At 43.1% G+C, this 26,180-nt stretch overlaps 1 protein-coding gene across 1 annotated transcript in view; it reads left to right on the top strand.

Annotated features, from left to right (window-relative positions):
* CNGB1 (cyclic nucleotide gated channel subunit beta 1) overlaps positions 1 to 26,180 on the top strand; it is a 143,467-nt gene that overhangs the window by 116,951 nt on the left and 336 nt on the right. Inside the window, exons 14-16 of the mRNA XM_030205000.1 lie at positions 1,097 to 1,215; positions 13,196 to 13,342; positions 23,148 to 23,340. Of these exons, the coding sequence (XP_030060860.1) occupies positions 1,097 to 1,215; positions 13,196 to 13,342; positions 23,148 to 23,340 (459 nt within the window). The remainder of the gene's footprint in view (positions 1 to 1,096; positions 1,216 to 13,195; positions 13,343 to 23,147; positions 23,341 to 26,180) is intronic.

Raw genomic sequence — 26,180 nt, 5'->3', positions numbered from 1 at the left:
CCTTGTTTGACCCCCTTGGAGGTTAGCTTCTAAGCATACTAGGTTCTGTGGTCCAGCTTGTTAAGAATACTTTTTACTTTGTAGTAAAAAAGTAGTTTTAAGAGCTGTACTTTATTACTTTTACTTGAGTATTTTTTTTGGATAAGACTTTCTACTTTTGCTTCACTACTTTTGAAGACAGTACTCATGCTATGTAAGGACATTGGTGGGAAGAGAAGGAAATTTACATTATTGATACAAATACGCAAGGTTTGTCATTTGGAGGACACTGTTATTATTTTGTATGGAAGACACTTTATAGATCCTGTGATTTTGAAGGCCCTAAGTCTGAGGTTCCCTTTCTTCACACATACATGCATCTTTTTATTTTTTTTTTAGTATTATTGTTGCAGATATTAGTTATTTCCTACTTTGTCCTTTGCTTAATTAGGAGCCTCTTTTCTCCCAGCATTCATACTTTTTCTTAGAAAAGGTCTGGGCAATTTTAAGGTGGCTTTCTTTGCAGGCAGAAACCCATTAGCCCACAGAAGATACCTTTAATTGCCTCCTAAGAAAACAAACATCTTTTCTAAAGGGCCCTTTTACTAAGAGGTTGCCACTTAGTAACCCAGATCTACCACTGACCCAACACAGCTGCGGGCGGTAGTTCCGCTTTGAGGATGTGCCATTTCTGGCACTATGAAAAATACGTCCATAATTTCTAGTGCGGTGCTGACCTGGAGGTAATTGGCACTGCCCTGTTACCGCCGGTTTGCCATGGGAGCCCTTACCACTACCTCAATGGGTGACGGTAAGTGCTCCCTCCCCCCCACCCCCCCCGGCATGACCACATGATAAGAGTAATCTTACTGTATGACCATGGGAATGTCTTTTTTAGGCGCTTTTTACCCACTGCAGTAAAAATGGCCCTGGCGCATAGAAAAAATGGTCCCCCACCGCTAATGCAGGCCCCTTTTTACCACAACTTGGTAAAAGGACCCCTAAGTTTGCAAACTTTTTTTAAGGCTGGTAGTGCTGGGTACCTTATACAGCTTTCATAAGGCTGTTCCACTATGCTTGTTATGTGTCTCATGAACCTCTTTTCTACCTTTTTCAGGGTGAAATTGGAAGAGAGATGTACATCATTAAAGCTGGGCAAGTGCAGGTGCTAGGAGGACCAGATGGTCAGACAGTGCTGGTGACCCTGAAAGCCGGTTCTGTCTTTGGAGAAATCAGGTCAGTAAGAAGACCAGTTTCTTTTTTCTTCATATTAGGCACCATGAGACCACACGGTAAGAGTCTATTCTATAACGGAACCAAGGGCGGCCAATGGAGTCAAGTAAGACAAGCCACACACACACTCAGCAAATTACAGAGAAAGCAAATAATATTTATTAAAGGTGTCTGGTAAAGGCTCCTGTTCACTTTACAGTAAAGGAAGAAACAGTACTCAAAGCTAGTTCAGTAAACATAACACTGTCCTCAGGTGGCCTGCTTCTGCAGGGCCATAGCATACATGAATGTCTCTCAGCTCAGCACCAGCTCTTACTGGTCTCTGGCCTGGTCCCTGGATATAGAGTTACCAACACAGTCTCTAGCAAGTACACAAGGCTGCCCTGCAGCTGGCCAGGCCAAAATACAACTCTTCAAGGTTCCAAGTTGAACTTGGCCTACCTAGGGTTACCATATTTGCTGTGACAAAAAAGAGGACACAAAATAAAATTCAGCCCCGCCCCCCACCATGCCCCTACCCCGTTCCTACCACACCCCTGCACCACAATGTCACCTTGATCACCCCCACAAGAAAGCCAGGTTCTGTAAGGAGTGAAAATACTGGTAAAGTAACAAATGCATTTTCTTCCGTACTCTGCTAAATACAAAATGAAAAGATGTACATGACACTAGACCATCAGTACACGATAAGGTATGCGAGGGAAAGGCACCCTGAGGCACGCCTGCCAGCTAGTTAGCCAGCCAGTCAGACTGCCCGCAAACTCAAACAAACGGAAGGTGACAAAACTCGCCCGGACACTTCGTGGTACTCTCAAAAAGAGGACATGTCCGGGTAAACCCAGATATTTGGTAACCCTAGGCCTACTTGAATATAGTGGTCGCAGTTTCTCAGCTTCAGGGTGGAGGCATCTGCAGTGGGCATCGCTGCTTCCATCTGGGCCTCCTTAATTTAGCTCGGGCCTGGCCTTTTATACTTCCTGGGTCATGCCCTCCTGGCTCCACCCTTCCCGTGCCAGTTCCCCCTTGGGCGGGAATAGAGTTTTAAGGTGGCCCTGACAGTGTGAGGGAGCATTTTTAAGAGGAACTGGCGGCATCCTATAGACTCCCTCACAGTTCTGTTGTAGAATATTTGCGTAACCAGGTATTGGCATGCCTAACATTTAGGCAGTCATACTAAAGTCCCCCATAGAACTGATGTACGTTTGAGTGCCTAAGTAAGGCAGGCATGCACATAACAAAGTATTCTGTATGCCCCCTTGCAAATATGAGCTGTGTAAGTTATTTTTAAACATTTTTATGACTAGCACAGAAGAATAACAATCCAAAATTCGAACAAGTCATCATTGATTTTGAATAAAAGTACAACAATCCAAACTTAACCTACCCACCCTTCCCCTAACCTTCACCCCCCCTCCCCCCCCACAAACCCCAAATGTGCCCAAAGATTAGCTTAGAATAAAAAATAAATGATGGGAGAGGTCTGGTTTCTTATAACCCCTCCCTATGAACCAAATAAAGAATCATACTGAACACAGGATCCATACCCAAGCCCTATCAATTGCCCCCCCCCCCCACACCCTGGGTCTGAATAATAAAATGGGGACAGAAGCAGATAGCAGACATCACCAACATCACGAACACTAAACACAAAGACCCTCAATAACAGAAAACCCCCAAAGGCTATGCCCAGGGATACCAAACACAACTGAATGTCCATACATCCAAAGAGAGTAGAGGTGAACTACTTTTTCTACCAAACCATATCCCTGCCAATCCAACCCTTCTCCCCTCACCCCAGCAATAATGACTGAAAGGGAAAAAGTGGTGTTAAATAGGAGGCAATGAGAACCCATTGTGGAAAATCAACTAGTGATATCTGAGAGGGCACCCAGTCATAAGCGGTCGGTGACCCAACTGTTTGGAGAGGCTAAAGGGGCGGGGTTAGGGGTGGGGCCAGGGGTGGAGCTTAAATCCATAATTGTCTAACACAGAAAAAATAAATAAAAATAAAAGTCACCATACCTTTTATTAAATTTAGATATTAGATATATATCATATGTCAAAGAATAAAGTGGTTGCTCAAAGCATATACTAACCACAATCGCTCAACTTCAAAACACTATGCACAACTTTGTGCAAAAACACACTCAGAACCTTACTGTAACATAAATATTACACTGGGCAGAACCTAATACACCAATATACCACCCATACGGAAAATGCAGACCATCAACAATATGAAACTAGGGATCATATCATCACAATTCTCATGTAGAGCCACAAAACACCCTAATTCATGTTTAATGTGGGATAAAATGCCATAAATAAGTAAAAATAAACTTTTAATGTTGAGCACCTGATTCTCAAAGTGGACATATTCCAAACACTATAATGAAAATAAAATGATCTTTTCTACCTTTGTTGTCTGGTGACTTTGTTTTTCTGATCATGCTGGCCCAGTATCCAATTCTGCTGCTATCTGTCCTCTTAACTCCGTTTCCAGGGCTTCCTTTCCATTTATTTCTTTACTTTCTGCCTTTCTTCTTCAATTCTTGTCCTACATCCGTAAGTAAAAGCTGGGTCCTCCACAGACTTGACTGTCCAGTGGATCCAGCTTCTGCCTATTTTCTTCCTCCATGTGCAGTTTTTCTACTCTCTTCCTTTTCCCTCATCTCATCTCCTTCCTCACTCTTCCCTCCCCCTCCATCCATGTCCAGCATTTCTTCTTCTCCCTTCCCTCTCCTCCATCCATGTAATGCAACCCTCCTCTCCATCCACCCACTCATGTCCAGCAACTCTTCTCTCCCCTGCCCTCCCCCTCTATCCACCCATCCACCCACCCAGCAACCCTCCCCTCCATCCACTCATGTCCAGCAACCCTGCTTCCCCTTCATCCACCCATGTCCAGCAGACCTCCTCTACCCCCTGCCCTCCCCTCCATCCACCCATGTCCAGGAGCCCTCCTCTCCCCCCTGCCCTCCCCTCCATCAACCCATGTCCAGCAACCCTGCTCTCCCCTCCATCCACCCATGTCCAGCAACCCTGCTCTCCCCTCCATCAACCCATGTCCAGCAGCCCTCCTCTCCCCCCTGCCCTGAGCCCTCCCTGCCCACCACCAGCGACTCTTCTCTTCTCTCCCCTGCTCCCCCTCCAGCCATCCTTCGATTCCCCCCCCTGCCCTGAGCCCTCCCTGCCCACCACCAGCGACTCTTCTTTTCCCTGCTCCCCCTCCTTCGAACCCCCCTCCCCCCGGGTCCTGTCTTTTCCACCGTGTTCTCCTTCACTCCAACGCCGGCGATTCAGATAGAAGCCAGCCTTAACGTGCCTGCGTCGGAGCCTCTCCCTCAGACGCGTCCCGTCCACCTCTGTGTAAGACAGGAAGTTGTATTACAGGAGGCGGGACGCGTCTGAGGGAGAGGCTCCGACGTAGGCACGTTAAGGCTGGCTTCTATCTGAATCGCCGGTGTCGGAGTGAGGGAGAACGCTGATGGGTGAGAGCGAGAGCGGCGGGGGGGCAGGGGGTCATCTTTTGGGGGGAGCAACCGCTCCCCCTGTGCCCCAGGAAGTCCACGATTTGGCTGGGGAAGCCTCTTATACGGGGCGCCTATGCACCCAGTTGATTTAAAATATAAGTACAAGCCCTTGGTGCCAGATAATGAACATAACACCACCAAACAGAATATGCTATGTAAGTTAAGCAGGTATTGCAGAATAATGCTTAGGTGAAATATTAGCATTTATGCATGTGTGTGTGCACATATATGTATAAATGCCATTATTCTAAACCAAGGTTTCTCAACCCAGTCCTCAGGACTCACCTATCCAGTCAGGTTTTTAGGATACCCACAATGAATATGCATGAGAGATTTGCACACAGTGGAGGTAGTGCATGCAAATTTATTTCATGCATATTCGTTGTGGATATTCTGAAAACCTGACTAACTAGGTGTGTTCTGAGGACTGGGTTGAGAACCCCTGTTCTTAACATTTATATGCATATAAACACGTGCAGAAATTGAACACCTGGTTTATAGAATTGCCATTGTTGGGGGTACTCATAGGGAGGCTTATATAAACCTTTTTCACATAAAATTGTGTTTTATGTATAGAAGTAGACATTCATAAAATTTCCTAGGGGTTAATCCTACTGACACGTGAAGACAGATATTAGATAGAATGTTCAAATCAGAATCGAGACATCCAGGTTGCAACATGTCAAATTCCAGTAGTATTTAGAAAAGGATCTACAGACACAGAGCCTTTTAAAAATATATGCAGAAATGAATGTTTGTGTGCTGGCTATGTGCAATGGGAACAGCGATTTTACAGTTGTCAAAGTCTAAAACATCAATGGGGCAATGCAGCAACAAATAATGCACGTGTATGGGAACAGATCACCCTGTCAGGTTTTACTCCAGCTCAGAGACACACACAGGTTTTTTAAAAGTGCTCTTTTCAGCCAGGGCTTTACAGGAGGGATTAAGAGTGTTATTCTCCTTAATCCTCTATTGTTTATTTGTGCCTCCAAAATCAAAACAAATTAAAATTGCAGCCTTGTTACTTAATTGACAGCTTAACTGTAGGTTTCTAAAATGGGGCACCTGACCCCTAGTTCAGTCACAAAAAGAGTTTCCTCTGAATGTCAGTCATAAGTCTCTGGTGAGGCCTCATTTAGAGTACTGCTTGCAATTCTAGAGACGACACCTATAGAAAGATATACACAGGATGGAGACGGTCCAGAGGGCGGCTACAAAATTGATAAGCGTTCTCTGTCATAAAACATATAGGGACAGGCTCATGAACCTCAGCCATGTATACTCTGGAAGAGAGGCGGGAGAGGGAGTATATGATAGAGACGATTAAATACCTCAGTGGCATTAATGTACTGGAGGCAAGCCTTTTTCAAATGAAGGAAAACTCTGGGATGAGAGGGCAAAGGATAAAGTTAGGAGGAAATAGACACGAAGAATCTAAGGAAATACTCTTTCACGGAAAGGATGGTGGATGCGTGGAATGGCCTCACGGTGGAGGTGGTGGAGACGAGGACTGTGTCAGAATTTAAGAAAGCCTGAGACAGGCCTGTAGGATCTTTTAGGAAAAGGAGGAGTTTGTGGCTGCTGAGGAGAGGAAGGCTGGATGGGCCATTTGGCCCTTATCTGCCGTCATGTTTCTATTCTTCTAAGTGGAGTGGAGGAGTGGCCTAGTGGTTAGAGCACCGGTCTTGCAATCCAGAGGTGGCCAGTTCAAATCCCACTGCTGCTCCTTGTGATCCTGGGCAAGTCACTTAACCCTCCATTGCCCCAGGTAAAAACTTAGATTGTGAGCCCTCCTGGGACAGAGAAATATCCAGTGTACCTGAATGTAACTCACCTTGAGCTATTACTGAAAAAGGTGTGAGCAAAATCTAAATAAATAAAAATGTGTGCTGCTGCCAGGCCCTGCAGAGGAACTCCATCCCAGACCAATCTGACACATTTACCAGAGCACTTAGGGCTGCTACTTTCCTCAGCTTGTTCCCCATCCCCATCAGTAAATAGCACTTTCATACCTGCTGTCATCTCCAAGCTAAAGGCTGAGGCCAGCATTGTTGGAGTGCTAGACAGCTGGCTCAGGACCTCAGTCTATACTTGAACCTGTTGGTCCTCTACTAGGACCACTGTCACCACCACCACCACCTCAGCTGTCCTAGACCACAATTCCCCTTCCAGCCTATCTGGCTTGGCTTACCTCTGTGAATGGCCCATCCAGTCTGCCCTTCCTCATTAACTACTAACTCCTCCTTTTCCTAAGGGATCCCACATGCCAGTCCCACGCTTTCTTAAATTCTGACACAGTCCTCGTCTCCACGACCTCCATCAGGAGGTCATTCCATGCATCGACCACCCTTTTTGAGAAATAGTATTTTCTCAGATTCCTCCTAAGCCTTATTTTCTCTTAACTTCATCCTATGCCCTCTTATTCCAGAATTTTCCTTCATTTGAAAAAGGCTTACCTCCTGTACATTAATGTCACTGAGGTATTTAAACATCTCTATCATATCCCCTCTCTTCTGCCTTTCCTCCAGCATATACATGTCGAGGTCCATAAGCCTGTCCCTATTTGTTTTATGACAGGGACCTTTTACCAGTTTGATAGCTGCCCACTGGACCAACTCCATCTTGTTTATATCTTTCCGTAGGTGCGTTATCCAGAATTGCATGCAGTACTCCAAATGAGGCCTCACCAGAGACTCTTTTTTCCTGCTGGTCATCCCTTTCTTTATGCACCCAAGAATCCTTCTGGCCTTGACTGTCACCTTTAAGACCACCTTAAGGTCTTTGGACACAATCACACCCAAGTCCCATTCTTCTTTCGTAAACAGGAGCACTTCACCCCCTATACTGTACCATTCCCTTGGATTATTGTAACCCAACTGTATGACCCTACATTTCTTAGCATTAAATCTTAGTTGCCATTTTCAGAACATTCTTCAAGCTTCGCTAGATCCTTCCTCATGCCATCCACACCCTCTGGGGTGTCCACCCTATTACAGAGTTTGGTATCATCTGCAAAGAGACAAACCTTACCAGACAGCCCTTCCACAAAATCACTCACAAAGATGTTAAAAAGGGCTGGCCTGAGGACCAATCCCTGCGGTATACCACTAATAACATCCCTTTCCTCAGAGCAAGCTCCATTTACCACTAATCAAAGTAGCATGTGTGTGAAATGGGAACACTATATTCACTCTTCTGGAACCTCATTCTCTCTTGAAGCTTTGATATTTTCCTCTTCACCTTTATCTTCTGGGTAATCCATTGTTTGGAACCTGTGAAACTCTATTCACAACTCCTTCACCTCTTATACTTCTCCAAGGATTTCAGAACCCACTCTACTTCTCTGCCTCACTGAACTACTTTTGGATCTGTAGAAAATAAGCCTCCAAATACATAGAAATCTATCTTGTCAAAACACGGATTCCTCTCCTTCTCCTGTCCATGAGCCACCTTGGCCCTCAGGACTCTGTTCTGTGAGTCGAGGGACTCAGACTCTGAACCATGACTCTTCTCAAGAAAGTTTTCCAAGCTGAGAACTTCTTCCAAACACTTTTATGCACCTTCTCCTAACCTCAAGCTTCCTGGCCTGGGGACCACTGTCCAGGGAGTCCTGCAGCTTCAACCCTGAGTAATATCACTGCTCAGAATGGGGGGAAAGGACAAAGTGGTATCTATTTTATCCTTTGTCCATAGGCATCTGTGGCCTCTCAAGTTTCAGTCTGCTTCTGCTCAAAACCTTTGGAAACCTGGCAAAAAAAGTGGGGAAAAATAAGCGCTTTTCAAACCCCAGATATTTGGTGCTCGGCCATATCCAACTACCGAATATCCAGGTCACAGGTGTCCATCAGAATTTATCTGGTTGCTGCCAATATTGAGCATATTGCATATGCATGTAATAGAATAGCACCTAACGTAATTGTTTCAGTGGACACTAATTGTTTTTTACTGCCAATAATGACCCTTAAGTGGCGTTAATTGGCCCTAGTTTGCAGTTGCATGTGTAATTGCACTTAGGCGTTATTCTATAAACTCAGAAACTAAATTCTATAGTGCATAACTGAAAAGGGAAGTTAATATGGGTGTGTCAGGCACTTATTCACTAAGGGCCAGATTCTATATAAAGTGCCTAAAAAATCCGCAGGGTAAATGTTTCTGCCTAAGCATATTCTGTAAGCAGTGCCTAGATTTGGGTGCGGTATATAGAATATGCTTGGTTGATATCCCAGCACCTAAAACCACATGCCTCCATTTACACCAATGAAAGCATGGTGTAAATCCCTGCACAGAGATTTACGTGCACTGTGCCATATTCTATAACTATGAGCGTAAATTTTAAAACGCCCATTTTTCCACCCATAACCCAGGGGCGTAGCCAGACTTCGGCGGGAAGGGGGTCCAGAGCCCGAGGTGAGGGGGCATATTTTAGCCCCCCTGGCGCCACTGACCCCCCCCACCCCCGCCATGCTGAACCTCCCCACCACCAACTTTTGACCCCCCCTGCCATTGCCGAACCCCCTCGCCACCAACTTTGACCCCCCCCTGCCGAGAACCCTCTCGACCCCCCCCCCCCCGCCGCCAACCCACCGTCGCCAACCCGTTGTTGCCTACCTTTGCTGGCGGGGGACCCCAACCCCCGCCAGCCGAGCCAAGGTCCTCTTCTTCCCAATCCCGTGCAAGGCTTCGTTCTAGTCTGAACGTGTAGGACGTCAGATTGACAGAAACAGAATGAAGCCTTGTAAGATGGCTTTGTTCTGTTTCTGTGAGTCTGACGTCCTGCACGTACAATGTGCAGGACGTCAGACTAGAACGAAGCCTTGCGCAGGATTCGGAAGAAGAGGACCTCTGCTCAGCAGGCGGGGATTGGGGTCCTCCGTCAGCAAAGGTAATCGACGGCGGGTTGGCGGCAGGAGGGGGGTCGAGAGGGTTGTTGGCAGGGGGTCCAGGGACAAATCTATGGGGGCCCAGGCCCCCGTGGCCCCATACTGGCTATGCCACTGCCATAACCACGCCCCTTTTGAACTGTGCACATTAGTATTTAGGCGAACATGCTTAGCGAGTTGTGCGTGTAAATTCTAAATATTGCCAATTAGTGTTCAATAAGTGCTGTTATCAATGCTGATTAGTTTGTTAAGCCAGTTAAGTTACATACGTGATAGAAGCTTGGATTTCGGCATGGATCTCTAGGCGCGCTATATAGAATCTGGCAGTAAGGGATCAATACTCAAAGTGATTTAATCAGCCAGAAATAGTTCCTAGCCAGTTAAATCACCTGTTCGGGGCTAACCGCTAATTTTTAGTGACACTTAACTGGTTAGCACCGCTGAAAATTACCGGTTAGTGTTTAACTGAAAACCAGCTATTTTTGGGACATTCTGTGGGCAGAGTCAGCAGTAGGCTGGTTAAGTGCTGATATTCAGAACTTAACCGGCCAGGTTAACCGCATAAGTAGAACCACATAAAAGTCAATCACAATCTTTATGTGGTAACCCATAGCCGGTTAAGTGCTGAATATCGCGCCTAACTGGATATGTGTTAGCTGGCTCCACAAACCCAGAAATTCAATGCCAGTGCCTGGACACATCCCAGCCTTGAATTTCTGGGTTTAACGCCGCAGCAATCAACAAAACACTGATCGCTGCCGGCTGAATATCTTGCCCTAAGTTTATAGAACATTCTCAATTACACATACAATTGACATTATTAGGCACAAGCATGTATATCAGCCTTTGACATGGTGTAAATGCTCATGTCTAAATTTGAAAGAACAAATAAGGTCCACATGTCTTCCATAAGGAAAGACAAAAAACACACAGTGAGGGTGGAAGTGGGACTGTACCAAATAACCAAGGTAAACCACGAGGAAAAGTGTCCAAAATGTTATTTGCCAGTGGTAAATCTGACCCAAAGCAAAGACCCGACATGGGCAGTGTTTCGGTTGAAGAGCCTTCCTTGGGGGGGCCTATAACATAAAAAAATATGTATAAAAACATAAATACACAGCAGAATACATAAAAATGTATAAAAGAGGATATGACAACCCCGTATAGACATAAAAAGTAATCTAAAACACATACCAAATCCTTTCAAATCAGTAAACTTCTCAGAATCATGTGAACATGTAGAACAAACATGCTCCTGAAGTGATAACACTAAAATAATAAAAATAAATAAATATCTATCCACATACAGATGTTGAAACAGATTACCTCAATGTTTTTAAAAGATAAAGTTTCAAGGCACAATGTGCTGTTATGATGAAACCACATAATGTGGGAATAACTAAAAATATGTCCTCAAATACCGACTTAAGCCAGTTTTCTATAACAGCTTCAGCACCAGGTTTTGCTGTTAAAGAATCCTAGCTTAACGCTCAAATTTTTAATGCCTAACTTTTGGCGCCCTTTCTTGAATCTACCCCTCTATGATTAAGTGCCACTGAATATCATATCAAGACCCGGTCAGCAGATGTTAACTGAGCTGGAGCTGCTCCTGACCAGTTGACTCCTGCTGAATATTCACCTCTGAATTCTTTCGTCCTCAGAATACATAAGACTCACAAGAGAAAGAATGCTCACTGACTGTACCAGAATATTGAACTCACAGCAGGCTTCTCAGAGAAAAGAGCAGAAATTATAGCTGCTTCATCTGCCCCCACAATCATAATCAAAAATACTAGAAAAGATTATATGGAACACAGCAAGCAACCAGAATGTTCCCTCCATATTGCAAACATAATTTCTAAAAGATGTCACCAGTGCTGTATATGAGCCAAAATGATATATTCTGTTTATTATCAAGAAACTGTTTCTAATTATATCTGAAATAAAGGATACATATACTTGGTGAAGGTAAGATGTTCTTCCCTGCTATTCCATGTTCTATTTTGTAGAAAATAAATAACTGAGAATAACATTTCAAAATGCCAAATGTAGCAGTGTTCCTTTCATGTGACTGGATTTGACTAAGCCATGAGATGCCTAATTCGCCAGCGAGATCTCTCTAGTCACATTAGGGGTCATTTATTAACAGTTCACACATGCTAACAGCATTAGTATAAAATAAAATTAACACTGGTTAACTGTTAGTAAATGAGTCACATTGTAAGTAATATACTATACCATACTTTGTATTGTTATTTGAATATTTTTACTGCTCTAATTATCTATTGCTCATGTTTGATTTATTCTTATTGTACACCGCGTTTAGTGAATTCCTTCAAAAAGGTGGGAAATAAATCCTAATAAATAAATAAATAGTGAGGCCTGATAGTAGCAGATTGCTGGCACGATAGGACAAGGTGAAGGTGATGTTCTTCAGAGACATATAGGGGTAAATTCTATATAGTTCATTAAAAGTTAGGTGCAAAAAAAAGGCACTAAGCTGGTATTCCATAATGGTAGAGTTTTAAATACTAGAGTAAGTCCGCAGTTACGCGTAATACTTTAGGCGTGGCCACATATGCCATGCTAAACTTCCGGAAAACACTAAAAACTAACCTGTTTAAAAAGGCATACCCTACCGATCCAACATAAATGCCTGATCTCTGCAACACAACGAAACTAAAGAACGTAATGGACATAACACAACTCTTCCGTTGTACGATTCCCTAGTGTGGCTGTGCCACATGAACTTTATCTTACCACAGCATCACTTTGTATTTGTTTACACCAGAGTCTGTAACGCCTCTCCGGTACTATTTAAGCCTACAAAATAGGTGGGAAATGTGGGATATAAATGTAACAAATAAATAATAAATAAATGTCTATGGCTAGTGTAAATGCTGGTACCTAAATGTAGCAGTTGGGTACGTAAATAAATCTATTCTATAAAGTGCATGCAGGAATAGTCGGAATGCCCCTGATATTCCCATACCCGTCACATGTTATCCTCCCCCCTTTGCATTTGTGTGCAGGAGAAGTCAGGAACATTTATCCTTCGAAAAGCCTTGAAGACATTCTTCTTTTTCTGCTAGTCCCACAATGAGAACCTATAGCCTCACTAAGTCACCCCACTAACCCAATCAATTAAGAATGCCTACCTTCTACAACTACCCTACTCTCTTCCTTCTTCTCTTACCTCTCCTAATCATTACATATTAATAATTGTATCTGATGTCCTGTAATGACAATGTTTCAAATCTATGTAAGCCACATTGAGCCTGCAAATAGGTGGGGTACAAATGTAATAAATAATAATAATAATAATAATATCTATAGAATAGGGGGTAAGTGTGTTACCTGCACACTGCAAATTAGCACCAGTCAGTGCTTGTTAATGCCATTTATCAGTATTTATCACCAATTATTTGCCAATTAATTATATTACGCAAACTGGCCCTATTAATCGCTTGCCCAATTTTTGGTGCCATTTATAGAATTTGGGGGATGGAGTTTGCATTCTACAGACACATCATGTTCGTAACCATTTCTTCCTATTATTTTCTCTAGCTTGTTGGCAGTGGGAGGTGGGAACCGGCGCACAGCAAATGTAGTTGCACATGGATTCACCAATCTGTTTATCTTGGATAAGAAGGATTTGAATGAGATTCTGGTCCATTACCCAGAATCGGAGAAGCTGCTACAGAAAAAGGCAAGGTAAGTAAACTGAGCTGCCCACAGTGGAGCTAGTTTTATAAGATAACACCTATGTGAAAAGTCCAACACGGTGCCAATTTTAAGCACATTTTATAAAGGAAACATTGACCCCTCTGTGCCTTTATGAACTAGATGTTCAGAACCAGTCCCGAAAGCGTGTAAATTCACACACACAAACTTACACCTGCTCCAGCCCTCGTATTCTGCAACAATTATATTTACAGTTGTTTGCCCTTGTCCATTCTTTAAGGGTTTTGTGTTGTTAAGATTTATATATGCATAGGAGTGTATTATCGGGACTCAGCTTTGGTTTACTTCTTTATCATCTCTATTATTCAATCTTGATATATTTTTATTACTGTGCTGGTTAATTTTCAGCTCTACAATAACTTTAAACAGATAAGTTATCTTTGTGGTAGTGGATTTTTAGCTATCTTAGTCGTATCCAACTTTAAATGAATAACTTATCCATTTAACATTGTACCTGCTGTTCATGCATTTGATTTAAATGTATACTTGTTACATGGATGGTGACTAAATTTTGCTGGTCTCTATAATTTTAAGACCTACTCCCAGAAAGCTCTTAAATTCCTACTGATTATGAACAGATAATATTGTTCAATTAGCAGCTTAAAGTCACAGTTATCCATTTAAGTGCCTGCAATTTTTTTTTTAAAGCGCATAGGTGGTTGACACTATTGTTGCACGCCACAGTACCACAAGGCCGGGTGGACTTCTTTTCTTTGGAGTCTCAGCAGTTTTTGAATAGGTTCAATTCAATTACACATCAGATATTGACTCCTGAAGCAGGCATCAATTTGCCGAAACACGTGTCAAGTCTGAGAGAGTCAGATTGTATCTGATTGACCTTGGACAATAAATTTGTATTCCATTTATACTGACCTCTGGGTTTGGTTCCTTTGTGGCAGACCATTGATCCTTCCCTACTCCTGTTCTCTTTGACGCTATTGCTGACCTCAGAAGTACTTCTGACTACCAACCAGAATACTAACCTTCCCATATATGTCCAATTTTAGATGCCCAGGCAAATTAACAGTATCAAAGATTCCCACAAACTAGCAAGGGAAACATGTTTGCACACAATCCACCTAACTGAGTATCTGAGCAGAAAATAAGACACAAGAATGTCTCAGCCTTGAATGTCCCCAGAAAGCATTTATCAGTCAGCTCAGTATAGTGCTTTGCCAGTGATATATCATACTGCGCATCCTTAGCAAAGGGTTTTCTAAAGCCATTAGGGTTCCAGTTGGGGAATACCAAGCTCTATGACAGCTTTGGGAGTTATGGATGTTCATGGTACTAAATCATTTTATTTTAATTAATATCTTTTACACCACCTGTAACATCAAAGCAGTGTACATGCAGATATAGTGGGTATTTTTTTTATTTCCCTGGAGAGCTCACAATCTAAGCTTATACCTGAGGCAGTAGAGGGTTAAGTGACTTGCCCTTGCAATCACAAGGAGCCCACTGCCCTAATCATTAGGATAATCCTCCACACAGATAACTATGTGGCCATTTTATAACATGGATGTTGTTTCCTTGTTTTGTCCTGTTTATAATTTAGACGATTCAATTTCAGTTCATGCTGGATGTACCAAGCATAAGGATGTCCATATCTCATATGTTTTAGAACAGGCTGTATCAGCAGATACACATGTACTTATCTCATGGATTTTAGAACAGGTTGTACATCAACAGATGCCAGTTAGACCCTGTTCCATCTCCATGGCTTAAGCTCTCACACCATGGTCTGATTGCTGTAGCAATAACTATTAACTGTAGTCTTTCACAAGTTATTGTGCCATCACAATGGAAACATGGGATTGTGCATCCACTTCTGAAGAGTTCTTCTTCAAACCTACTGGACTTCACTAACTATCAACCCATTTCTAATCTTTGCTATATTTCCAAGGTTGCAGAGAAACTAGGTTTTCAACAACTTTTACAGCACATTACTCAGGCCCATGTTCTCTATCCCAGACAAGCAGATTTTCACTATAGTACAGAAACCATTATCATCTCTGATTGGTCTTCATTCTTCATTCGAACAAGAAAAAATAGCCCTACTAGTTTCCCTGGATCTGTCTGTGGCATTTGACTTAGTATACCATCAAATCTTACTGTCTCGCTTACAAGCCATCGGTCTCTCAGATTCGTGACATAGCCATGGAGGGGTGAGGGGCTTGGAGGCCTGGGCCCCCCAAATTGGATTTGGGCCCCTCAAGGTCTGCTGGTTTGGCTAGCGAGGGTCCCCAGGCCCTGCCAGCAGAAACCTTCCTCCAGCGCTGTTCACTGCCACGCTGCCTTCCCTGCTTCCCCAAACCCACCCCACCCCCCAACCCCCACCCCGGCTCAGCTAAAAAGATGTTCAACAACTGTGCTGGCAGGAAGTGGATTGTTCAGTCTAATAAAAAGTTCCTTCAAACCAGGCCAGGCTGCAGTATTATATATGTCTTTTGACTGAGTCTGCAAATTTTGATCAAGGGACTCTCTTGATTTCTGTATAACAAAGAATACTTTATCATCATTATTGTCGTTATCATCTGCATTAAAAGTAGTGCTGCCTAATTCATCAATTACATCCTCATCTTTATCATTGTTATCATCGTCATACTGTCCAGTTACAGAGAAGGTTTTCACAACGTTGGAATCATTGTCTATTGTTCTAACAGTTTTTAATCTGATTGCAAACTCTGTTTGAATATCTTTGAGAACTGATGCAAGGTCAAATGTAAACCTTTTTTTAACCCAGATACACTAACCACTGATACCACATCCTCTGACGAGTTCCAGAGCTTAACTATTTGTTGAGTGAAAATGTTTCCTCCTATTCTATTTAAAAGTAGTACCATGTAACTTCCTTGAGTGTCCCCTAGTCTTTGTACTTTTTGAAAGAGTAAAAAATTGATTTATGTTTACCTGTTCTACACCACTCAGTATTTTATAGACCTCTATTGTATCCCCCCTCAGCCATCTCTTTTCCAAGCTGAAGAGTCCTAACCTCTTAAGCCTTTCCTCATATGAGAGGAGTTCCATCCCCTTAATTATTTTGGTCACCCTTCTTTGAACCTTTTATAATTCTGCTATATCTTTTTTAAGATACAGTGATCAAAATTGCACACAGTACTCAAGGTGTGGTCGCACCAGGGAGCGATGCAGAGGCATTATAATATTCTTTGTCTTATTTTCTATCTCTTTCCTAATAATTCTTAGCATTCTGTTTGCTTTTTTTAGCCGCTGCCATACACTGGGCAGAAGATTTCAGCGTATTGTACAGGATGACACTTAGATCTTTTTCTTGGGTGCTGACTCCTAGGGTGGAACCAAGCTTCAAGTAACTATGATTTGGATTATTCTTCCCAATGTGCATCATTTTGCACTTGTCCACATTAAATTTCATCTGCAATTTGGATGCCCAATCTCGTAACTTCCTAAGATCTTCCTGCAATTTTTCACAATCTGCATGCATTTTAACAACTTTAAATAGTTTTGTGTCATCTGCAAATTTAATCACCTTGCTCATCGTTCCCATTTCCATTGCCCTGGGGCACTCCACTATTCACCCTCCTCCACTGAGAAAATTGGCCATTTAACCCTACCCTCTGTTTTCTATCCATCAACCAATTCCTAATCCACAACAGAACATTGCCTCCTATACCATGGGTTTTTAATTTTCTCAGGAGTCTCTCATGAGCGACTTTGTCAAACACTTTCTGAAAATCTAGATAAGCTACATAAAATGGCTCATGTTTATCCACATGTTTGTTCACACCTTCAAAGAAATGAAGCAAATTGGTGAGGCAAGACTTCCCTTAGCTGAACTCATGCTGACTCCATTTTTGCCTGTGGTTTCCGTAATTTTATTCTTTATAATAGTTTCCACTATTTTGCCCAGCACTGATGTCAGGCTCACCTGTCTGTAATTTCCCAGATCACCCCTAGATCCCTTTGTAATCCAGTGGACAGTCACCCCAATACAAAATTTTCATAGATTGACCAGCAATCTGTTACGGTAGAGACATATATCTGTTCACCAAGAATTGCAACCAGCTTCATCTCCGCTTCAAAGTGACCCAACTCATCACTGTTCTGTTTGACTGGAGACCAATAGCCAGTTCAACAACTACAGACAACTCCACTGTTCTCATAGGCTATATTCACCAAACAGAAATATTTAAAATGAGATGACCCACTGTTTGCATGACGAGGTTTGTGATAGCAAAATCTTATTCCCAGTTTTGCAGTTTCATTTGGTTTACTGAGGAATCATCATTTACATCTCGCTTCCACTTTTACTTTTAACTGCAATCATCAGATGTAACTGAGTAAAAGTAGTAAAAATTGGAGAAATTATTACTTCAGTACAAGTAAAAGTAACAAATGTTACCCTGTACTTTTTTACAAGTAAAAATGACAAAATATTTACTTAAGTACAGTAACTAGTTACTGCTTTTCTGTTACCACTCATATCTCTTTCTCTTCTATATATTCTCTTACCTGTGAAGTCCTATCAGGTTCCGTTCTGGCCCCACTGCTTTTTAATATTTTCTTTAGCCCAATTGAAACTATTATACAAAACACTGGTATTAATGCTTTCTACTATGCAATGACATCTTCCTAATCTAATCCACTGATTCTCTTTATCCAGATATCACTCCTTTACAGTATTGTCTTAGTTTCCTTCTAGCTTGTTGACAATCACCTTATTCTCATCACTAAAAATCTATAGCCTCATGGCTTACTGGAGGATTATCTAGTCCCTCCCTTTGTCCAACTATACAGGGAAAACCAGTCACTCTAGTAAGTCATTTCCATCAATTCAGGGCAGTTACCCCTTTCTTGGATGATGCCTCTAAGCAGAGCCTACTCTACATCTTAGTGGCTTCATGTTTAGTTTACTGTAATTCGGTCTATGCTGGCCTACCATCTCATTTGCTTAAGTGTTTACAGTCCATACAAAATACCATCAGGATTTTTTGCAGTACCACAAAATTTGGCCACATTATCTCCTTACTTGCCCAGCAACACTGGCTTCCAATACACATTTGGATTCAATTTAAATTAATAAAGCTTGCCCATAAAGCCTTATACACTGGCACACTGCTACCTTTCCTCACTTGTTATATCCCACACACCTCTGAGAATATTACGAGCCCTCCATGATGGTCACCTATTCATTCCCTCTGTTAAGGCCACCCAGTATGAATCCACAAGACAATCTGCCTTTTTCTTTTTGGCGCCATCCTTTTGGAATTCCCTACCCGGGGATCTTCGCATCGAGCTTTCATATCCTAAGTTTAGAATGGTACTGAAAACATGCCTTTATAATATGGCTTATCTAGATTTTTGGAGCTCCTGTGATTATCCGTGAGACATTGGTGTTCTTTGCCCACTTCAGTGGTCTTGTTGTTTTTATCTAGATTTTTCACAGCCTCCCATAGTGCACTGAGATTCCACTGCATTCCTAGCTCTCCCCCTTTCTTTAGCTGTCCTAGAGGGCATAATCGAACAGGGCGTCCAAGTTTTCCTGAGGATGTCCTCGCAGGACGTCCCCACGAAGGGGCGGGGAAACCTGTATTATCAAAACAAAATGGGCGTCCATCTTTTGCTTTGATAATACGGTTGGGGACGCCCAAATCTCAACATTTAGGTTGACCTTAGAGATGGTCGTCCCCGATTTTCGGCGATAATGGAAATGAGGACGCCCGTCTCAGAAACGACCAAATCCAAGCCATTTGGTCATGAGAGGAGCCAGCATTCATAGTGCATTGGTCCCCCTCACATGCCAGGACACCAACCGGGCACCCTAGGGGGCACTGCAGTGGACTTCTGAAAAAGCTCCCAGGTGCATAGCTCCCTTACCTTGTCTGCTGAGCCCCCCAAAACCCACTCCCCACAACTGTACACCACTACCATAGCCCTTAGGGATGAAGGGGGGCACCTAGATGTGGGTACAGTTGGTTTGTGGTGGGTTTTGGAGGGCTCACATTTACCACCACAAGTATAACAGGTAGGGGGGGTGGGCCTGGGTCCGCCTGCCTGAAGTGCACTGCAGTACCCACTAAAACTGCTCCAGGGACCTGCATACTGCTGTCATGGAGCTGGGTATGATATTTGAGGCTGGCATAGAGACTGGAAAAACTATTTAAAAGATTTTTTTTAGGGTGGGAGTGGGTTAGTGACCACTGAGGGAGTAAGAGGAGGTCATCCCTGATTCCCTCCGGTGGTCATCTGGTCATTTAGGGCACATTTTTGTGGCTTGGTCGTAAAAAAAAAAGGACCAAGTGAAGTCAGCCAAGTGTTCATCAGGGACACCCTTCTTTTTTCCATTATCGGCCGAGGACGCCCATGTGTTAAGCACGCCCCAGTTCCGCCTTCTCTATGCTTCCGAAACGCCCCCGTGAACTTTGGTAGTTCCCGATACGGAAAGCAGTTGAGGATGCCCAAAATCGGCTTTCGATTATGCCGATTTGGGCGACCCTGGGAGAAGGATGCCCATCTCCCGATTTGTGTCGAAAGATGGGCACCCTTCTCTTTCAAAAATAAACCTGCTAGTCTCCTTTCTAAAGAAATAATGCTTAGTGTTCTAATTTCTCTTCTCTTTATGTTTGTAATCCCCCATTATAATAAGGATTACTAGACTGTGGGAGACCTGCCCTAGCGTCACTGGAGGGAGGGAAGTGGTTAGTAATGGTGCTATGAGACAGGGCCGTGCCAAGGGTCTGTGGCGCCTCCCCCCCCCCCCCCCCCCACAGACAAGCGGTTGGAGCGCACGCCCACCCCCCCGTGAAGATGATCGCTGACCTCTCTCCCCTGCCCTCCCGCTCCCATGTCCCAACTGCCCGCCCTCTTCTCCCCCCAACAAAATCTCTTTTAAATTTACCTCCGTCCGGCTGGCAGGGCAGCGAAGGCGCAGCGTCAGTGAAGGAGGCAGCGCTCCCGACGTCTCTACTAGTCTTCCCTTCACTCAATGTCCCGCCTTCTTCTGACGTCATTCCCTTTCCTCCTTTCCTGAAGTTACTATTGAGGAAACTACACTTCTCCTTTCTTCCTCAAAATGTACCACCTGTTCCTCTGATCCCATTCCCACCCACCTTCTTAATGCCATCTTTCCTGCTCTTATTCCTTTTATCTGTCACATTCTCAACCTCTCACTTTCCACTGCGACTGTCCCTGTTGCCTTTAAACATGCTATGGTCACACCTCTCCTTAAGAAGCCTTCACTCGACCCTACTTGTCCCTCTAATTATCGACCCATCTCCCTCCTTCCTTTTCTCTCCAAATTACTTGAGCGTGCTGTTCACCGCCGCTGCCTTGAGTTTCTCTCCTCACATGATATTCTTGACCCACTACAATCTGGTTTTCGCCCTCTCCACTCAACCAAAACTGCGCTTACTAAAGTCTCCAATGACCTATTACTGGCTAAATCCAGAGGTCAATATTCCATCCTCATTCTTCTTGATCTTTCCGCTGCTTTTGACACTGTCGATCACAGCATACTTCTCGATACCCTGTCCTCACTTGGATTCCAGGGCTCTGTCCTTTCCTGGTTCTCTTCCTACCTCTCCCTCCACACCTTTAGTGTTCACTCTGGAGGATCCTCTTCTACTTCTATCCCTCTGCCTGTCGGCGTACCTCAGGGTTCTGTTCTTGGTCCCCTCCTCTTTTCTATCTACACTTCTTCCCTTGGTTCATTAATCTCATCCCATGGCTTTTCCTACCATCTCTATGCTGATGACTCCCAAATCTACCTTTCTACCCCTGATATCTCACCTTGCATCCAAACCAAAGTTTCAGCGTGCTTGTCTGACATTGCTGTCTGGATGTCTCAACGCCACCTGAAATTAAATATGACCAAAACCGAGCTTCTCATTTTCCCCCCCAAACCCACCTCCCCGCTCCCCCTGTTTTCTATTTCTGTTGATGGCTCTCTCATTCTCCCTGTCTCCTCAGCTCGAAACCTTGGGGTCATCTTTGACTCTTCTCTCTCCTTCTCTGCTCATATCCAGCAGATTGCCAAGACCTGTCATTTCTTTCTTTACAACATCCGTAAAATCCGCCCCTTTCTTTCCGAGCACTCTACCAAAACCCTCATCCACACCCTTGTCACCTCTCGTTTAGACTACTGCAATCTGCTTCTTGCTGGCCTCCCACTTAGTCACCTCTTCCCTCTCCAGTCGGTTCAAAACTCTGCTGCCCGTCTCGTCTTCCACCAGGGTCGCTTTACTCATACTACCCCTCTCCTCAAGACCCTTCACTGGCTCCCTATCTGTTTTCGCATCCTGTTCAAACTTCTTCTACTAATCTATAAATGTACTCACTCTGCTGCTCCCCAGTATCTCTCCACACTCGTCCTTCCCTACACCCCTGCCCGTGCACTCCGCTCCATGGATAAATCCTTCTTATCTGTTCCCTTCTCCACTACTACCAACTCCAGACTTCGCGCCTTCTGTCTCGCTGCACCCTACGCCTGGAATAAACTTCCTGAGCCCCTACGTCTTGCCCCATCCTTGGCCACCTTTAAATCTAGACTGAAAGCCCACCTCTTTAACATTGCTTTTGACTCGTAACCACTCGCCTCCACCTACCCTCCTCTCTTCCTTCCCGTTCACATTAATTGATTTGATTTGCTTACTTTATTTATTTATTTTTTGTCTATTAGATTGTAAGCTCTTTGAGCAGGGACTGTCTTTCTTCTATGTTTGTGCTGCGCTGCGTACGCCTTGTAGCGCTATAGAAATGCTAAATAGTAGTAGTAGTAGTAGTAGTAGTACCAAAGGCAGCGGCTCAGCGAAGTGCACCTTTGGGAGAGAGTGGACAGACAGAGCGGTCATTAGATTAATGAGACTGTGTTGTTTTACTGCATTATATACTCCTATATTAGAGTTGTAGCAAAGGATGGTTTTGTATCAGTGTTGTGTTATGTATTTTTTTGTTGTATTGGTTTATTTTACTTTGTATGTAATTTGTTCCCCACTTAAAATGTTTCAGATATAGTGGGTTAGAAATAAAGTTTTATAATTATTGCATCCCTATCTTCACCTCTAGTACCTCACCTCCAGAACCTCCAAAGATCTCCCCAAGCTGAGCTCAGCTAATAGAATCATTGTTAAAATAGTACAGGATACCAAGCTACTCACAGATAAGACTGAGTTCTCCTTCTGCCTTGGCTTGGGGAGACCTTTGGGGATTCTGTTTCAATATTTTTTAGATTGGGGGGAAGAAGGTGGAATCAGGAGAGGAAATTGGGCTGGTGAGCACTGTTACCAAAGATTGGGATATTTTATGAAACCCAGCAACTCGAGTAATTTCTCCAATTGTATGGTCTGTTCTATCTTCTGTCATTTTGTTTTTGATCCTGCTGACTTGTCAACAGCTGTAAATTCATTAGTGTCTAACAAATTGGACTCCTGAAACTCCCTGCATCAAAGATTACGTAAGAGCAGCATTAAACAATCACAATTCTTACCAAATACAGCTGCTAAGCTATTAATGGGGAAAAACAAGTTCACAGCAGTTCAGTTCTACATTGGCTTCCAGCTGAAGCACATTCAAAATTTAAAATCAGTTGTTTGATGTTTACATGTAGTCTTTTAGGTAGCCCCAAACATCTCAAATGTTAATATCAAATTTTGATTTGCTAGATTTAGCTACATTTTCAACTGGTTAAAGTTGGCAAACACCATTATCTTAGATAACTCTTCTAGTTACGTTTTTCCCCCAAATAATAGTCTTGTATTTTTATACAGTAATATAAGTAATGATCTTTGGACTCTTTCAGGAAAATGCTAAAAAAAGCTGGCAAACCTAAACAGGAGAAACCAGAAACTAAAGGAGCTCAACATGTCATTCCACCCAGACCAGAGACTCCCAAACTCTATCAGGCTGCCCTAGCAGCCACGGAAAAGATGGGAGTCAAAAGAACCTTTGCACAAATTCGACGAAGAGTAAAAGGGAAGAAGAGAACAGTCCAGGTGAGGAGCAGACAAGCAAACAGATTTCTGCTTAAATAAAAAATGTCAAGTTAACAAAATTGATCACAACCAGTTTCAAGGAGCACATTACAGCCAAGGTCTTCATTTTCAGTCCATGGAGACCACCATCTGGTCCAGTTTTCAGTACCTCTAATGAATGTGCATGAAAGAGATTTGTATGCAATGGAGGTAGAAGGCATGTGAATTTCTTTCATGTACATTTATTAGGGATATCCTGGAAACCTTATCTGTTGGCGGACTTTAAGGACTGGGAGTGAAGACCAAAGCATTATAGAGTTGATCCTGTTCCGCGGCAGTTGTGCTTTCCGTGGTCTGATTGCAGTGCTGGTGAAAAGGCGAACCACAAATCTTCAGCCTTGCATTCATCTCTATAAGATCCCCCTCCCTGAGATTTTTATAATTTAGCTGAACCCCACCCTTCCAAGAACAATCCCATAAAAATGGACATCATGGGGTCAGTTTTCAAAGAAAATTACACGTTTACCAGCAGCAGTATTCAGTGACCAATATATGTACTCAGTGTCACTGACTATACACAGAGGAGGTAAATCTGTAAGGGGCACCTACCTTTAGGCATCCCAGTGCTGTGCGGTGAAAGTCTAATCTATAGTGGCATTTGGGTGTCAAATGCAGCAAGGGTATGCTTAACTTACAGTTAGTTTATTTATAGCCCACTAATACCAATAACATAGTTCATAGCAGATTACAACTAAGATACTAGATCAACATAAAATCTAGGATGTAACAGAATAATCTAAAGTTGCCATAAATATTAGTATCACAGTCATCAATAATCATTACATGAACCCAACTTCAATTAAAGTAACTACAGTATATTACTTCCTTATCACATATTTATAAAATAACATTATCTTTAATCTCCTCTTAAAGATATCATAACTAGGCAATGCCTTAGGTTAAATGGAAGAGAGATCCATAAACTAACTGCCTGATATGCAAATAAACAGGGCCGGTCTTAGGCAGGGGTGACAGGGTTGACCGTACAAGGCCTTGCGCTCCCAGGGGCCACCCCGAACCTACCTTAATGCAAAGCACAGTAGTGCTGGTGAAGTGGCATACTAAGGGCGGGGCGGTGGTGTGCTCCGGGTGTCGATCATGAAGGGATGCTTCCCATCGAATACCGTATCACCTACAAAATCAAACTGTTAACTTTCAAGGCTTTCAGGGTGGGCTCCCCCTATTATTTATCCAGTCTTACTATTCCCTACTCACCAGCTAGGGTTCTTCGCTCTCTTAAAGATCATCGATCAGTTCTCCCCGGTCCCAAACATGCTTCTTTAGAATCTACCCAACACTGTTTTTTTTTTTTCTTCCTTGCCACTTTTGTCTGGAACAATCTCCTTCTTTCTCTTCAGAGTGACTTATCCTTTAACAGTTTTAAAACCAACCTAAAAACAAGGCTTTTCAGGCAAGCCTTTGGGGAAACAGCATGACTGGACCCTCCAGCTAGACATATCTCCTAGTCCTTTTACCTTCTCCCTCATTATCTTCTTTTACCACTTTTTGTGTGATTGTATTACTTTCCTATCATCAATGGAGTTCATTTTCCCTTTCTTTCTGTTATTTTAATATGTACAGCGCTCTGTTCCACCCTGGAGCTAGAGCAGTCTAGCAAGCATAAATAAATAATTTCCTCTATTGTTTGATGTTGGACATGTGGACATTAATTTTTGCTGTTAAGCCACAAAACTACAGGTGTCACTCACATTTAAATCAGCAGTAGAAAAAAAAATCCAAGCAGCCAGCTGAAAATAGTCAAGCTCTATTAGCAGTTCATTTTTCCACCATCTGAAACAACAATGTACCCTAAGAAACCTGCTCCCACTTTTGTGCTTTTCTAGGGCCAAGGTCCACAGCTATTAGGGGTTTGCTGCCAGAACATTTTCATTTTGTGTCATTTCCTGTGTTGTTACCAAGAATGTTTGTTTTATTTGGGGTTGGGTTTTTTTTCTGATGATGTCATGTTCTTTAGGAACGAGCACGCACTCTTCTGAAATAGTGCACACTGTTCTTGAAGAGTGCACGTTCTTTCCTAATAGTGCATGCCTGCCTGCCTGCCTGCCTGCCTGCGTGCGTGATGGTTCGCACATGCACACACTGTGGACTAAATTCAGTAAACGGCACCCAAATTTGGGCGCAGAAAAAAATGAGCGCCGAGTGTCATTCTATAAATGGCGCTCTGAGTTCGACTCTGTTTATAGAATAACACATCATGTCGAGATCCGTATCCAGCTTTTGGGACTTACACCAACTGACACCTGGTGTAAATCCTCATGCCTAAATTAGGTGCAAATTCCCCAAATTCTATAATCCTGCGCACATCATTAGTGAACATCCCTGATCCACCCATGCTCCTCCCATGGCCATGCCTCCTTTTCAGTGGCACACTAGAAAATTTACGTGCGTATCTTTCTAGAATAGCGTAGAGCAAGATGCATGCATAAATCCAAATTGGTGTAAAATAACACCAGTAATTGACTGTTAGCATTCAATTATTGGCGCTAATAGGCTCAATATTCAATTAAATTGCATGTGCCAATTGAGCACACACCCAAATTTGCACGCACAATTTTGAGTGCCATTTATAGAATTTGGAGGTATCTGGAAAGTGTATGCACTATTCTATAAATAGGGCATATTTTTTCAGAAGAGTGCAGACACTATTGATAGCACACAAAAAAACACAAAATGCATCTTTTCTGCTTATTTTAATTTGCCAAGATGGGATATGTCATTAACATTTCCTCTGTCATTTCATTCGAATGCACACCCCTAGTAGTTGTAAGTACAGTTTGCAT

The sequence above is a fragment of the Microcaecilia unicolor genome, chromosome 5 (assembly GCF_901765095.1).
Source record: "Microcaecilia unicolor chromosome 5, aMicUni1.1, whole genome shotgun sequence".
Taxonomy (NCBI): domain Eukaryota; kingdom Metazoa; phylum Chordata; class Amphibia; order Gymnophiona; family Siphonopidae; genus Microcaecilia; species Microcaecilia unicolor.
The sequence above is the reverse complement of the archived record's forward strand: the minus strand, read 5'-3'. Positions and strand labels throughout refer to the sequence as shown.